This window comes from Miniopterus natalensis, chromosome 19 (genome assembly GCF_054644295.1).
Source record: "Miniopterus natalensis isolate mMinNat1 chromosome 19, mMinNat1.hap1, whole genome shotgun sequence".
Lineage (NCBI taxonomy): Eukaryota > Metazoa > Chordata > Mammalia > Chiroptera > Miniopteridae > Miniopterus > Miniopterus natalensis.
In genome coordinates, this window is record NC_142099.1 from 4,379,175 (window position 1) to 4,395,729 (window position 16,555).

At 47.2% G+C, this 16,555-nt stretch overlaps 1 protein-coding gene across 2 annotated transcripts in view; it reads right to left on the minus strand.

The window, feature by feature from the left end:
• The window catches only part of VAV3 (vav guanine nucleotide exchange factor 3), a 157,537-nt gene that overhangs the window by 52,314 nt on the left and 88,668 nt on the right, over nt 1-16,555 (minus strand). For both annotated transcript variants that reach the window (XM_087827792.1, XM_087827793.1), the window contains exons 16-18: nt 10,832-10,933; nt 10,437-10,534; nt 3,740-3,765 (exon numbers count right to left, since the gene is read on the minus strand). In XM_087827792.1, the coding sequence (XP_087683918.1) occupies nt 3,740-3,765; nt 10,437-10,534; nt 10,832-10,933 (226 nt within the window). The remainder of the gene's footprint in view (nt 1-3,739; nt 3,766-10,436; nt 10,535-10,831; nt 10,934-16,555) is intronic.

Below are 16,555 nucleotides of genomic sequence, written 5' to 3' on the forward strand. Positions count from 1 at the left end.
GGGAGGAGAGGACGCAGGTCTGGCCCCCTGGCAGACCAGGCACGACAGGAGACGCATGGGGAGTCACAGCTCACGGTGATCACTCACCGAAAACTGCTTTCAAAGAAAAACACTTTTCTACCTAAAATTTTATTAGAAAGTCTTAGAGCTCTCTCTATAGAGGACAATGAACACATCTGACAATGTTTTCCATATAATGACGGGTATTTTGTTATTTCTTTCCTACATAGCCCTCCGCCTTCTTAACGTGCAATAGAAACTGTCTTCCTGCTGCTCTTCCACCATCTACTCTCAAAGTGCTTGGAAGGCCAAAAAAAAGGGAGTTCAACCTTTGGGCTTACTCCTAGAATCCCTAAACTAAGTCCTATTTAAAAACTATAAACTTAGAACGTGAAAAACAACAGTTGAGTTCAAGGGTAACTCTATATTACCTTAGAAGTTACGATAAAAACAGGGGACATGGGGCAGTTATTAAGAGTATGAATTGTAGCATCAGACTGTTCAAGCTCAAATTCAGAACGTCACACACCTGTCTGTGAATTAATTAACGTCTTTGTGCCTGTCTGGATCCCCAATTTCCAATGGGGGTTGTATCCTAACAGCACCTACCTCACAGAGTTTGTGGTAAAAAGTAAATGAGTTAATTTATGTTAAGTGCTTGGAACCGTTCCTGACACACTGTAAGGATTATTAAGTGAGAGTTTATTATTATTATTATTATTATTATTATTATTGTCATTAACTTCATGGTGCTTTGAATGTTTAAATTCACATAAAGGACAAATTCCTCTACTAAGTCATTGCCCTGCTGCTTATGTTTTAGTTTCTTCCTCCAGAAAGTCACTGAAAAACAGTGACCCTGAGAACGGAAACTTCTCTACAGCAAGACTGGGCATGGAACAAACCATGATCCGGTTTAAAAAAAAAGAGAGAGAATTTCAGCTACTTAGAGCAAGTGCATTTGGAGAGTTTGAGATTTATTATACTTAAAAAGCACCTAAAATGTATTTTTATATTATATAATATTTGGAAATGTTTATGAACATACATAAAAATGTTTGGAACATATTTAAACATATTCCCCTCCCCTATCTATAGTCTCAAGAACCTGGGACAGAGCCGGATGAGACCTTGTCCCCAGCTGGGGCTGTTGGGCACATGTAATGGGCACCCCTGGGAGCTCGGGTGCAGCCCCAGGAGGTCAAGAGTCAGCCGTCAGAACCTTCTCCAGCTCCTCTGATCTACCTAGAAGGGGGGTGAACAGAACAGCAACAAAAGAACCTAATTTTACTTCTCAACTCATTACCTACCACCTTGTCTTTCTCTGAAAGAAATACCTTGATCGTCTAAGAATCTCTCTTCCTGCCTCTTTTGGAACAAACCTAATTCTCTCTGTTGATTTTACCAACAAAACAAGCCCAGGTTCATTTGCTCTATGGAACTGGCTTTGGTTCCTCTACCTGTTTTAAAGGTAGCAAGCCCTGTGTGAAGGAACAGATTTAAAGCAGATGCGTATTAAACAGGTATATGCAGCGATGGCCTCGCTTCCTGGAGCCGGGGGTGGCCTCTGAAGGTCCCCTCTACAATGGGACGGGAGGTGGACATCCCAGGGGCGGGTAAGGAGACCCATGGGTCTTGTGGCTACTGAAAGCTGACCCACCTTGACAATGAAGGAAAACATTAAAAATAAAATGTTCACAATCGTGGCTATGGAACAGGGAACAGAACAGGACCACAAACTGGTACATGGAGAGAGGAAAGATCTTCGAGAGGGGCAGGCGATAAAAATTCCAGAGCCCGCAGAAGCCTTCATGGCTTAGTCCCGGGAAGAGGCCTGAACATCATAGAAGCACCTGCCTGGAGCATGAAAGCACTGTCCCCACAGTCTCAGTGGGGAGCAGGGAGTGAACGACGGGCCCTGAAGTCCGCTGGCTCCGGCCCTCCCTTACACCCAGCCGAGGTTTCCAGAGAAACAGGCCAGTGTAAGAGCAGCTCGCTAGAATTACCCATCCGAAGCAGAGATTATTAGCAGGATCACACATGAAATGAAAATTATTACACTTATTATATATTCAAAGGTTCATAAGCAGGTCGCCAAAACACTGATTTTAAAAAATCAATGTGAAAATGAATTCCTCATGTGTAACTTTTAAGAGTATAAAAAAAAAAAAAATGCCTGGGGAGAATTATTGACGATCGTGTGAAAATTACCAACCACGTCTCATTAGCACACTTTCTTTCACCCACTTCACATAACTTAAATAAAATCAAGTGAAATCCTCTTCCCTGGGGGAAAGATGGTCTGTACCTTAGAGGACCGATGGGAAGTAACGCTGCGGGAAGTTGAGAGCTCTACAAGGAAACCTGTCTCAGCGACCTAGGGACAGCACGGGAGGAAGAACACGGAGGCCTTGCTCTCCGTGACCTTCACGGGGGCTTCTAGAACAGTCCCTACAGTCCTGATGGGGAAAAATCCTACCTGTCGACTAAGCACTACAAGAAATGTCACAGGCATTTATTTCAGCCCTAGAGAAACCTGTGTGGCCTAAGTTAAAATTATTATCTTGTTACACATTCCCTGGATCGAGATTCTGAAATACAGCCCACTGATACCCTGAGGAGGGGCATGTGAATTTCCTCATAGCACACTCTTGATATCCGAGGTGGAAAAAATGACGTGCTTGCACACACCAAAAAAAAAAAATAGAAAAAAGACTTACCTCCTGTTTGAAAATCTTGCCTTGCTTTTCATTTTTACCAACTATAGAAACACCAGCCTATCAAACGCATACTAAACATTATGCTGCTCTTAATGAGACATAATTATGTGTTAAAATATAATTTGGCGCAGAATGTCTATCATTGTTACTCTAAAATTCTCAGATAGCTGTCCCTTAGGTTCACCTAATATCACGCATATTTTATATTTTAATTGTCTGTGCTCTGACATTGTTTGGGGGGAGGTCGGGTAAGAAAGCTGTTACTTTTGGTTGAAGGCCAAGGCAATGGTTGCCTGGAACCGGCCCACAGTTTTAGTTCTTTCTTATTTTTTAAAAAATAGCTTTATTCTAAGAGGTGACAGGGACACCATACTTCTAAGCCATTAGACGTTAGACTCTGTGTTAAACCAAAGGGAATTTGTTATCAGATCTTGATTTGATCAATAAGACATGATACGAATCGTGGTCGTGTTCAAATGTAAAAGCCCTGGAAACAGGAAACAGTCTTAGATGAACGACGTCAGCACGTCTCCTGACGGCCACAGGTCTGCCAGCTTCCCGGGAGGAGGGCCACCCTTCCTTCTGCGCGCACAGGATGAAAGCCGCTCCTTCCAGGGACCTGCTCCCGAGGCACTGCGTTTCCAGCACCTCGGGGTTCTGTGGAATTCTGCAGCCGAGAATTCAGGAAACGGACCCCCATATTAATGCCACATCACTGCCACGATACTTATTTGAGACTTACCTGAATCTCTAAGGTTCTGGAAGTTCCATTTCACGCACCAAGTTAAGCCTAAAGAGTCATGTCTTCCCTCTACTTAAGACCTTCCCAAGGTGGCTGTAAAAATACCTCTGATTAAACCTGTGCTTTTCATTCCCCAGCACTTGCTCGCTCCCTCTGCCTCTGTTTTTTCCATTTCCAAAGGCACGTTGAACATCCTAAAAGCTCAGCCTGCTCACATTAGTTAGCAAACAGCCTGCAATGCAAACGTTATCTGAAAAGTTTTAAAGGTCTGTCTTACCTCCAGTGCTTTGAGCGTCCCCGGCTCTGAAAGAAACGTAAAAATGGGCATGGTCAGTGCGAAGTGACTCTGGCTGGTGAGCAGCCCTGCTGGCCGTGCGCAGCGCGGTGGGCTGGCTGCTCGGCCTCCCCGACACCTGTAACGCACCTCCAGGGTCCCTCGGCTGCGCCAGGGCTTGTTTTGCAACGCCGGCTCTCTCGCCTCATTGGCTGTCAGGAGAGTGACTCACAGGTCTAAATGACTTCTCGGTTATGCTTAACTTTTTAATTGTTTATTAAGCAATGTCAGTCCAACCCCATAAAGCGCCTGGAAACAGTGGCTTGCACTAAATTTATGTGCACAAGAGAAAGCTAGGTGGGGACTTTCTTTCAACACACCTGGTTTTAAGACTCTGTACACACCAAGTTACAAAGATGTTGCATCGACTAGTTGCAACAACTGCAAACTGAACGTTAACAACATTGCATGTAATTTTTTTCATTAAGTGACCGTAACTCTTATTTTTAATTTTTTTTGGGGGGGGAAGAATACATTTTGATTTAAAGATGGAAATAAAAAGCAGAGAATTGGCTTCCAAAGATTTCCCCCTCCTCCTCAGTGTACCTGTCTCTATATAAAAATGACAATTTCCATTACATTTCATTTCCTGAAAGTGACTAATAGGTAGGAAGGGCCCAGGGAGCTTCAGGTGAGCAATGTGACAGAAAACCAAGGTGCTGCCCTGTAATTAGAGGCTCCGGCTGCCCGCGGAAAAGCCAGCGGATGCTATTTTTGCTCCTTTCCCCGTACCCAGGAGCACGTACACATGTTACGACTTCTCTAGGCTGTGAAGGAAAACATCTCGTCATTTTGAGCCTATGCCTATCCTTTCCCACCCAAAATGATCCCCTGAAGAAGGGCCAGCAAAGTAGAAAGAAACCGAAGGGGGGAAAGTCAGAAGAAAACGGACCAAGCCTAAATGTGAGCTCTGTCGGGCTCAGTGAACCCCAGACAGAGGTTCCACGAAGCCCTTCCAAACGGAGTTCAAGGGGAAACCATCCGTCAGAACCCCTGACCGGCTGCCACAGGCTGCGTGACACAGAAAGACTGCCTGGGGCATGGAACAGGAGGTTTGGTTTTATTTTGTTTTGATTTTAAGGTCTGCTCCTGGTTAATGGATATGGAATATCCCGGGGCGAAAAGTCACCTTTACTGAGAAAAGCTATGTCTGCATTCCTCGGTCAGTTTCCACCCCCTCGCCCTGGCTTCACAGCTACCTGGCAGGTCTGCAGCCTGCCCTTGCCAAGCAGTGTTCCTGGACAGAAAGCTATCCACTTCTTTCCCTCCCCTCCAGAAATATGCAGCGTTGCAGAAGAAAGCCTGCGGGAGAGGGCTCATTTGGGGAGAGGGCCTGTAAGGGCACCACCTGGCTGGGTACCGTGCCCAGACCGAGCACCCAGCTCAGGTGAACTGGGGCTCCTAACACAGCAGTGGCAATACCTGTCCCGCTGGTTTGACCAAAAAAAAAGACTTATATGCCCGAACAGCCCTAAATGACTTTCCTCTCCAACTGTTGAGCTACAGAGAGCCTGCCCCGGCCATCGGAGGCCATGGGAGCACCAGCAGGAGGGGCGTGTAAGTTCCCCCGTCCCAGGAGCTGGGAAAAGCTTCACTACATCCAGATGACCTCTGAGGTCGGAAAACCAGTGTTTACACAGGAGTGTGCACCTTCATTTTGATTCCAAAGTGTTATTTCTTTCTGGCTCTGCACAGAAGTGGTATTTTGTTTTGTTTTCATTGATTTTTTTTAGAGAAAGAAAGGAAGGGAGAGAGAAACACCGATGAGAGTGAGTCACCCATCGGCCGCCTCCTGCACGCCCCCCACCAGGGATCGAGCCCGCAACCCGGGCATGTGCCCTGACCGGGAATTGAACTGGCGACCTTTCGATGCACAGGCCGACGCCCAACCAAGTGAGCCACACTGGCCAGGGCTGTTTCATAGGTTTTCAAAGTAGCAGTTCGCGCTGGCTGGGAAGCTAGAATAAGAACCTCTTATGAAGCACGCCGTGGAAACGCTGCTCTAATTCCCCAGGCTGCCACACCGTCCTTCACCCCTTGACGTGCACCCAAAACTACCAGGGTGAGCGCTTAGATCTCTAAAAAACTCTTTGAGTCACGGCTCCGCATCAGGACGAGGACACTGAGGGCTGATCGGCATCAAATCTACTTCGGCTGAATTCTGACCGACTAGGAAGGCTGCGGGCTGAGATCTGAAGAAAACGTCTCCCATCTCTGTCTTTTTCTCCTGGGAACTGCCTTAGGATAATTCAATTCTTCAACTTTTCCAAAAGTTTTTCATCCTCAACATGTCTTTGCCCTGCAGCCTGTGTCTCAGGCTCCTATTGATCAAACTGTAAAATGTTCTTACCCTTCCAAGAACCTTTCTGGGTGGTGACTCACGGGCCCGCGAGGGGTTTAGGCCTCGTGTTCTTTCATCAGGTCCCAACTGGTTCAAGGTGACTCAGAGCAGCCGTGTGGCGGAGGCGCCCGCTGGGGCCTCTGCAGCCAGCACAGGGCTCCAGGGCCACGTGTGTGAGGGAGAAATGGTTTCCACTGAGGCTTCAGACTCAAGTCCTATACTTCATGTGTTTAAACAAAAATCCAGCCCTATTGTATTTGTTTGTCCAACGCAAGAGGCTCTCGGTGCATATATTATTACGCAGTTTGCTTCGTCTCTTATCTCTAGTTCTATTTCTTGAGACGAAACAAGTCAATACCTGTCCAGTAAGAGCCTTTGTCTCAAACGGGGCCACAGAAAAGTCACTACCAGTATAGCTTTTGACAGTGCCCTGTCATCACAGCTAAAACATGCTGTTTTCGTGAAACATTAAAACTAGAAGAACTGCCCAGCCAGCATGGCTCAGTGGCTGAGCATCGACCTAGGATCCAGGAGACCATGGTTCGATTCCCGGTCACAAGCACATGCCAGGGTTGTGGGCTCGATGCCCAGTCAGGGGCATGCAGGAGGCAGCCGATCAATGACTCTCATCACTGATTTTTTTTCTCTCTCTCTCTCTCCCTCTCCCTTCCTCTCAATAAAAACATATTTAAAAAAAAACAAAACTAGAAGACAGTGGGAACTGGTCCAGTTTGGAAGGAAGTTGTACCAATACTACGTTCACCACTCAGATCTTCAGCAATACTTTGAAAAACAAAAACCTGTAAGTAATACTTGGAAAGGGGCTTTTATTTCAAGTCTTCTCAGGAGCTCTAACAAGAACTCAACCATGTAGTAGCTCCCAGGTCACTTTCATAATTATTAATATGTCATTCAACTAGCCCAAATACTCAAATGGAAGGAGTAATAGCCAACCTTGAGTGTGAAACTGTCTTGGTAAGTTTAAAAAAAAAAAAAAAAGACTGGTTTATGTAACAGGACAGGATTTAAGTACTACAAAGTAGAACCAAAGCCAGTTTTGGGTTATGTACTCGACGGTCAAGCCTCGGTTCATGAGAAAGTAATCTCCTAAAATGCCTGGTGGTAGAAGGCTGACATAAAATTCTATGCGCATCGCTTAGCTCATGTTAAAATACTGCCGTTCTCTTTACAAGAGCTGTTTCAGATGCCAACTGGGAGGGGGGCCGGTTCTAGGTAGCAAACCTGCAGGGTTAAGCCATTAGGACACCTTTCCAACTAGGAGCAGCAGCCGGAGCAGTGGCTGGCCTAGATCAGAGAGCAATGAAACACATCAGCAAGTGGGGATGTGCTTCGTTCGGCTAAACATCAGAGCAGCTGAGGCCTGTATCCCACTCGAGGGGAAAATGCGGTGCATGTGCATTAAACCAAGGTTGTCTGCCCCAGAAGCATTTACCGCCAATGTTACTTTTAATTTAAACCCAGAGGGCGCAAAGCGAGCTGTACTGATCAATGTCAGGGTAAGGAGGGGACTGAGGGGTTTTTTTAGCCAGGTGTTAGGGGAAAACCTCAATTGTCCCCAGAGGTTGGGGTCTCGGATCAGACCTTGACGGGGGAATTCGGTGAGAGAGAAATGCCGCCCTGGAATGACATCAGCTTTGCAGTGACTTGTTCAGAAAAATCTCATATAATGGAGCCCTACCTAGTCATTATGAAGCTGGGAAGTTTGGGCAGACACTTCAAAGCCCGCGTGCGTGTTGGTCACGGAGGTTGCCATGGAGAAGGTCAGGGAGGCAACTCAAGTTCAGCAAGAAAGAGAGTGGAGCTGCCGCTCTCTCTTTATATCCGGGCATGTTTTCAAATGTGAAGACATAAACTAATCGCCCAGCCGTCAGATCTGTCTCCAAGTTGCATAGTTGGTCTTATAAATAGGAAAAAGAAAAAAAAACTTAATTAAAATACCTGTTTTTTCATACTTCATATGTACTTAAGTTCGTAATCAGAGTCAGATGCTCACGAGAATGAATTACTTCCTTTATTCCGGAATGCACAGCATTTTCTGCCAAGTAATTATTTCAAGGATGAATGAAGACTAGATAAATTTAAGGGATTCAGAGCATGAAACAGAAAAGGCTTCTGAACTCAGAGAAGACAACGTCCAAAGGAGGCTTAACCTCCACAAAAAGAAGTGACTAAGAGCTTCGAAATGCTCAGAGGTGAGTATTCAGCCACATCCAACACTACCAAGAATCGCAGGGGGGCTGAAATGTTCCTACTGAGGGAGAAAGGGTTAACTCCTAGGTACTGTGCGCCCTGACTTTGGACACAGCACTAAGTGGTGGATACAAATGAGAAACACATGCCCTTTCGTGAAGGGGCACGTAATCCACTAGAGGAGATAAAAAGCGTCGGAGACAGCAGGGCTCGCCACGCCACAGCCCACTACACGTTCCGCTACAACGTCCAGCTTCCCTCGTCATTCAGCTGAGATCATGGGGCCGGTTTTAACCAACGGGCTGTGGTCACCCAAAACGGAAATGCCCGCTTCCAGTCCGTGGGTCTCAAGAGCAGCACCCCTGGAGGCCGTGTGTTGAAGCAGCAGAGCCACAAGATGGAACTGGCTTGGATCCCCAAGTCGTTAATGAGGAGAGAGCCACCCCAGAGGACCAGGAGCCCACAGCGCCACGCATGGGAGAAATAAACTGTTATGTGTTCAAGTCCCTGGGAACCGGAGGGGGGGAGGTTAGTGAGCATAACACAGCCTAACTTTGAAGCATATACAATAAAACCTACACAGAAAATGAGAGGACAATTTAAATCAGACCAGCGCTGGGTGGTCAAGGAGAGGTTCAACGATTGGCAAAGAGCCTGGAGGACAGAAAAAGAGTAGGACCTTGGAGCCACAGGGGGGAAAAAGAAAGCGTATCTCAAGGAGAGGCAACAGGAAGAGCCCAGTAAGAATTCTAAATATGGACTCACGGGACCAGGGAATAGATTTCTCCAGAAATAAAGGTATTTTTGTCATGAGGTGCCCTGTGAGCTGGTTCACTTTCCTGCCACTTATTAACCTTGTGAAAGGCCTAATGATCGATGCTCGGTGCATGAGCCTTGCCTTGCATAAATATTAGAAAGGAATGCAATCAGTTTCCTATCATTCATTCTTAAAGTGCCAGCCAGGCACTCAGGCGAGCTTCTCTCCTACTTAGCCCACACCCAGCCAAGCGCTAGTCGCTGGGAGGGTGGACCCACAGTCTGCACCATCTCCCCCACAACTCCTGCTTCTGTCTCTAAGATGAGCGTGATCTTCGGGGCCCCGACACCCAGGTGCCCTACAGTCATGAATCTGCCCACCTGTTGGTCGGTCTAGCCATTCCCTCATCCGTCCACCACGGCTGCCCCGACCAGGCCGCTAACAGGGTTCACACCTTCCCTCCGATCGCCTGGTCTCTGAAGTCAGCCCTGAACCGCCCTATTTTTCCCTGGCTCGCCCTTCTTCAGATTATTCCAAAAAATTTCCATGTCCACCTTTTGAACGAACTCCAGCTGCTCAAGATCCCTTTCTTCTCTTGAGAAAGTGTCCCTGGTTTTGAAAGGTCTCATTGATAAAACACAGAGGAACCCGGGGCGAGGGGGGGACAAAGAGAGAGGACGGGACAGAGAAAGAACAAAGGAGCCAGGACAGAAAGGGGAGGAATCGAGCCGGGGAGGAGGGGAGGCGGGCGGCCGCTGAACGCGGAGCTGCCCGCAGCTCGGAAACGGATCCCTGTCACAGTCGTGCGGCGTTATTTCTAAAAACCTAGGGGAAAATATTTATACGGAATCCAGAGAACGGCTACCCTTTGCGAACGCTGGGAAGTGACAATGGACTCGGCTTGTGAATCCACGAGTTACTCTGCGTGATGTCTGCTGCTGGTGTCCTTAGCCTTTACCTCTGAGCTGAATATTTAAGGGGATGGGGAGCATTTCAGGGGCTGGAGACAGAGAAGGGGACATCTGTAATACTTTACACAAAGTCATTAATTAATTAATGCGGCGTTAGTGAGACTAGGGGTTGGGGTGAGCGGAATGGGGGCATGAAACCTCCCAAACTCCTCCTGAAACTGGACCTGAACCCTCCGCCTTCCAGGCGTGCGGCAAAGTCACGTGACTTTCAACGGGTCTCTCACCTGGGCTCGTCAATGACAGTTTCCGATGCAGACATGTTACAGTAAACACATAGGAAAAGCCGATGAGGCCTAATTTATGTTTAGCAAGTTTGACGTCCTGATTAGAAGCAAAACTGCAACAACAGACACGACTTACCGGCAGAAGTGACGCCGCAGTTGTCGACTCTTCCCAGACACTCTTTGTGTGCCCTAGCACCACACTTGAAACATAAATAGCCTTGGTAAAACGTTCCCCTGCGAGGCAAAATGAGAGAGGGATCGCTTAACCGGGGCTTCACAAAATCACTAGTGCGAGAAAGGAAAACAAGGGAGCACAGTGCTATGGGCGAGGACCACTCGGCAGAGGCAGGGACCTCCCTGGGGCCGGGAGGACCTGTCCAGGTTCAAGGCCGAGGAGAGCTCTGTGGGGTCCACACTGTTAAGACAACACCCCCACTTCAGGACGTTTGGCCGGGGACGCTGGAGAGGTCTGCGACGCTCAGCAACGACACCGGCTCCCGTACACTGAGCTCCAGGCCCCGTCGAGCTCACCTGAGGAGCATCTGGCAGGCCTTGCAGGAGGTCACCCGGCTGAAGGTGTGCATCTTAAACTCATGGAAATTGGAGTCAGCATAGTCAGGCCTTATGTTAGACCTAGAAAAACGGGAAAAGAAGAACTTCAGAAGAAAGTTTCACATCAAAGGAGCCGTCCAGTCATCGGAAATTCGAATCATCAACATCCCACGGGGCAGAGATCTGATTCAAGCAAAAAGGCTATTCCGTGAGCAACGTTTTCTAAGAGCCAAGAGTGGGTTTTGCCTTAAAACACGCGCCGAAATTTCACTGTGTCACAGCCAGCAACCCGCTAGGATTTAAGCAACCTGATTCTCCCCAAAATCGAGTGTTCCCAGAGAACTTTCCAGAATAGCCACGTAAGTCAACCTGCCAGGAAAAGCATAGAACAGGCTGGACAGTCCCTTCTGCTCTCCAGCCACAGCCCTGAGCTATAAACTAGCTGGAGAGGCCGAGGGAGGGGAAGGGGGTGCTGCTCTGCCACAGAGCCCATCTCTACACAGGTGTGTGAATGACGTAAGGATCTGTAACAGCGAATAAAATCATTTCACGAAACATTTGGAAACAAAGCGCCGATCTGATTATGGAAAACTTCCTCCTTGACAATTTGCTTCCCTTGCAATCCAAATAAAAACTAAACAAAATTATGCTATCACTTATGTTTTATTTACATTATACACATATACAAAAATGTACTAAGCACACTGCCAGCCACCATTCACAGTGCATTTTCTCTGTACAGACGCGGTGACAGCCGCAGGCTGTTCAGTTCTTTTGTTTAACCGTCACGTCAATCCCAGCCCTGTGGGACTGATGACGTCACTCGTTTACATGCTAGGACGCGGCAGCTTCTGCTGATGCAAAGAGTATGACCGAGTCCAGAGCTCCACCCAGGCCTGTGCCTTCCACCACCGGAGCTACAAGACAGGGCAATGTTCACCTTAATATCATTAGATTTTCGTGGCTAGTGGGTCCGTGGAAACAGCTAGGTTTAGTCATTTCTAGAGGATTTCTTATACATTCGTAATTTATCCATGTCACAGAAGACAGCAGAAAAATTAAAAAAGGGTAAGTTCAAAACGGATACAAATCAGAGGTGCACCTGGAAAGCTGAGATGACAATCTCGGGTGCACATGAGCAAATGGAGGGGTTGCAGGGAGAGTGAGATGCTGAGGAGCTAGGATTTCCCCTTTTCCAGAGTGTGGCTCTCAGCCACACGGAGCCTTGGCCTAACCAAGCGGGCGGCCACCAGCCATCAGTCTCCGAGGGGCCGGGAGAACCTTATGAAACACATTCGCCAGGGCGATCGGAGTGGCAGGCAGGGAGGCAGAAGGGCCAGAGGTCAGCCCTCCTACCCGGCCGCTGGGCAGCAGCTTGCTGAAAATGCAGTCAAACGTCAGCACCATCTGGGATTCTCTGCTGTGCTCCTGGTGACCTCGCTCTAGGAAACTATTCCCGTGCAGGCTGAAAAGCACAGCCACTTCCGTAGAGGCATCTCTGTGTTGCCGATTAAAAATTAGAGCGTTCTTGCCCGGCCAGCATGGCTCAGGGGTTGAACATCGCCCATGCACCAAGAGGTCACAGGTTCGATTCCCGGTCAGGGCACATGCCCGGGTTTCTGGCTCAATCCCCAGTAGGGGTGTGCAGGAGGCAGCTGATCAATGTTTGTCTCTCACCGATGTTTCTCTCTCTCTCTCTCCCTCTCCCTTCCTCTCTCTCTAAAAAAAAAAAAAAAAAAAAAAACTCAATGAAAATATATTTTTTTTCAAAATGCAACTAACTAAAAAAAAAAAATTAGAGTCTTCTCCTTCATGAAGGGAGGGGTAGAGAAAAGGCAGGAACCTGGAAACAAAACATTCTTCATATTGTTCAGGAAACATTTGATTCTTGAGTTGAAAAGAGCATCTCGCCCGGTTTCCTTAGCCAAGGAGTCTGTTCATTTCTCTGTGAGCATCAAGGTGAGACCGTTGTAGATGAATTGTCAAGTAACAGCTTCGGTCCCGGGAATTTGAAAAATTCATCAGCCTGGAGTTTTGGACTCTAAGTAGGTCTCCTTCAGGCAGAAACTCGTGTCAATGGGTCCCAAACAGGAAAGAATTTGATTAATTTTAGAAACCTGCCTGGGACACAGGTGGAACACCTGTCTCATAGGGTCAACTCAAGTTGACCTTGGACTATTTCTATTTAACGCTTCCGCCAACTGACTAGGAATAAGCTGACTTTTCAGAAGACAAAACGCTGAGAAGAGAATCACACTACAGGGTTAAAAAGGAAAGTCTTAATAAAGAAAATAATTCTGAAGATGTTAGCAGTGGTTGCCATGAGGGAAATGAGACCTGAAGTGGTAGGTAGAACAGTAGGCAGGGACTACACTGAGATGCTTTAAAACTACAGCTGCGTATCATTGTTAAAATTTAAAATCAAGCCCTAAAGAATGAAAGTCAAGGCTCTGCCCCTGAACTTACCAGGATGCAGAGGAATATAAAAGCAGAGTGGAGGCCAGGCGTCTGAGATTCCACCTGGGCTCACATCCTAACTTCCAAACCATGAGCAATGTGACCTCGGGCAAGTGGGTAAGTGGAAGCCGGGAATGCTCATCAAGTCAGACTCTGGAGGTGAGGTGAGGTGATGTATGAAAAGCGTTTTGGACTCTGCCTGGCCCAGAGCTACCGTCTGATGAGAACCTGCCATCATTTGTGAATTGCTGAGTCCAGATCCCTATATTAATGATGTTATCGGGCTAGTGGTTTATGAGGGGCAAGAGTCCCTTGGGAGTCTTGGGACTGAGTCCCCAGAGGACTCCCCTTAAGAACGCTGTTATAGGCTCAGTGCCCTGCGGACCGAAGCCACATGTCATTATCTAAGCAGGACAAGAAATGGGGTTACTCGGGAGAGGACACGTATGAGAATGTCTGGGGAACCACACGAAGTCCTATCAAGTGCCAACTGGAGAGAGATGTCAACGGGCATGGCCTACGGCCTGTGGGGACAGTAAGCTGGCTGACGGGAAGAGTCGGGAAGGTAGACTGGAACAGAAGAGGAGAGGGAAACAGGATTACAGGCAGACGGATGCGAAGACAAAACTATCACGAGCGGCGCTTCCCGCACGCCCCTAACGCAGCAGAGCCTTCGCAGGCCCTTCCACGCTTTCTCACGTTTACTTCTCACACCCTAAAGGCAGAGTCCTTCATTCATTTCATACTCATCAAAAACCCACCATACGCAGAGTCCTTAACAATTTAGGAAAAATTTCTAAAACAAACAAAAGGCTAATATGACCTTCACTGATATTAGCTTATATATTCGATCATTTCTCGATGAGAACTGAAGGCAGGCCAGGTAAATGCCCGAGTCCCAGAGCTCCAAAGAGGCCTCCAGCTGCCTGACACGGAAACACCACGGTCCCCGAGCCGCGGAACAGGGCACCGAGCGGGCTCACGATGGACCTGACACAGTGAATCTACCCGTCCGCTCTTAGAGTCGCCGACTCCACGGCGAGGATGTCGGAGCGGGGCCCAGGTTGGTTTCGTCGGGCCTCCAGCATCTCACGTCTCCAGGTCGGCAAGGGCGTGTTTAAACCAAGTAGCATCTCAGCCAAAAGCCTAAACGAGCTAGGTCGTCTTGTACCTCACGTTTAGCTGTCCCTGTAAGACGATGTTTGGGGTCTAAGTGGTGGTTTTTGTTGGTGGTGTTTTCCTTTCTTCTGTTAAGATGAAAAATTACAGAACATCCCAGGTATTTCGTTTTAAAGTGTCCCATGTTGTGAAAGTAAATCCACCCAGCAGGTAACAGAAAAGCACAAAGGACTTTATTCACGTCATCTTCCGGTCAACTACCCCACATCCCTCCTTGTCCTTCACGACGCGCTCCCAGGCCACCATCGCAAGCTCACTGCGCTGCCAGGTATTTAAAAAAAGGTAAGAAAGTGAAAGACAAACAGGTCCTTCCAAAGCCAAATTAAAAAAAAAAACACAAAAGAAAGGCTCCAAAGGGACACCTTCACCTATTCCTAAGGAATTTATCAAAGGAATGAAAACAAAACGAGAGATTTATAAATCACACGCAAATCTGATTCTTTATATTCCAAATCACGCACAGTCTTTTATCTAGAGAAATAAATAAATACTTTCAAAATCCAATAAAACTAAGATAATGCTTGGCTCTGAAAAATAGCACTTTCTTATCTATTATATATTGCACTTCTTTATTTCATTCAGCGTTGCCTTTATAGTAATTTCAAATATGCATCCATCACTGAACTTCCGTGACATCGCGAGGAAATCGTTGAATAAAACGTAAAGTTAGTTAAATCCGTAATAAGTTTAAAGTGGGGGAAAATGTCGGGCTACAGCTAATTTGGGTCTTCGTTACAAACTTGATGTGCGGCTTTTGGTGCATAAAGTATCTTTCTGTTTTTGGCTTCGCCCCCAAGGAAAGAATCGTACCTGTCACTCCGGCTACCGGGCCTGGCCTGGCAGTGAGGGAAGGGAGGCGACTCGCCCTTGGTTGGTGCCTGTTCTCTGCGTCACTCAGATTTGTTCTGAAGGTAAAAAGACAACATACACCCACGCACACACACGCCTTACTACATTTTATTTATTAAATGGTGAAAAGCATTATAAAAATACCAGGTACTAATTCTATTGCTGTCCTAAGTGACAAACATGTCACTCATACAGGTAGAACAAAATAAATGATGACCTACCCACCCCCATATCCTGTTTCAATGGGAATAAAGCTCGCCTTGTCTCAGACAGTTAATAAGCACATTAAAGCGTATTATTATGTATTTAGTGAGTGCCCCCGAGGTGCCGGTCGTTTTCGAACACTGGGAACACGATGGTGAATGTATCTATCTCCGCCAAGGATGGATCTCCAGCTCACTTGGGTTGTCTGGCTTTACTTCGAGTCTTCCGTTCAGATAGATTTTTTATGCTCTTGGCAGTGAGGGAGAGAGAGAGAAGAGGTGTCTCCATGTTCAGGATTAAGGGCCAGTCCACGTAAGGGACAGCCTAGAGGACGTGGACTTTCTCATTCCCCGGCCCAGTAAACCTGCAGCGTCCGTGGGGCCGTCAGGAGCACGGAACCAGGCTTGCCGAGCGACACGGTGAAGTCCATTCCTGTGCGCATTTTTAATTGTGTCTGGTAATACTGAAGCTTGCTGTGGAGTCGATGTGTTTTAGAAGCACAGGAAGATGACCACACGGCCACGAAGCAATCTCTGGGGACACCAGAGGGCACCGGAAAGGTAATCTACAAGCCTCACGAGGATTTCCCCTTCAAATTCAGTGATGATCACGTATGAAAAATGGTAATGGACAGCCCATCCTTTGCAATGTAAAGCCTCTGTTTTATATTAAACATATTTATGTTAGTGGCACCGCTATTCTCCAGTGTTGTAAAATAAGAACATAATATCCAATCAACACGGAGCTAGCGTTAGGATCAAACGAGTTAACACACACCAAGAGCCTGCCCCGCGCCTGACATGGGGTAAACACGGAATAAATGGTAAACAGTGTTATTTTAATTAAATATTACAACAAACAGGATGAGGGAGACGCTGCATCCCCAGAGTGTGATTTCCCACTTGAGGCTCAGGTGAGTTAGGTAACTTGCCCAAACTCATGAAGCTATTAATGGGCCCAGCTCTGATTTGACCCTTAGTGACTCCCCGATACCAAGGAGTTTGTGGATTATTA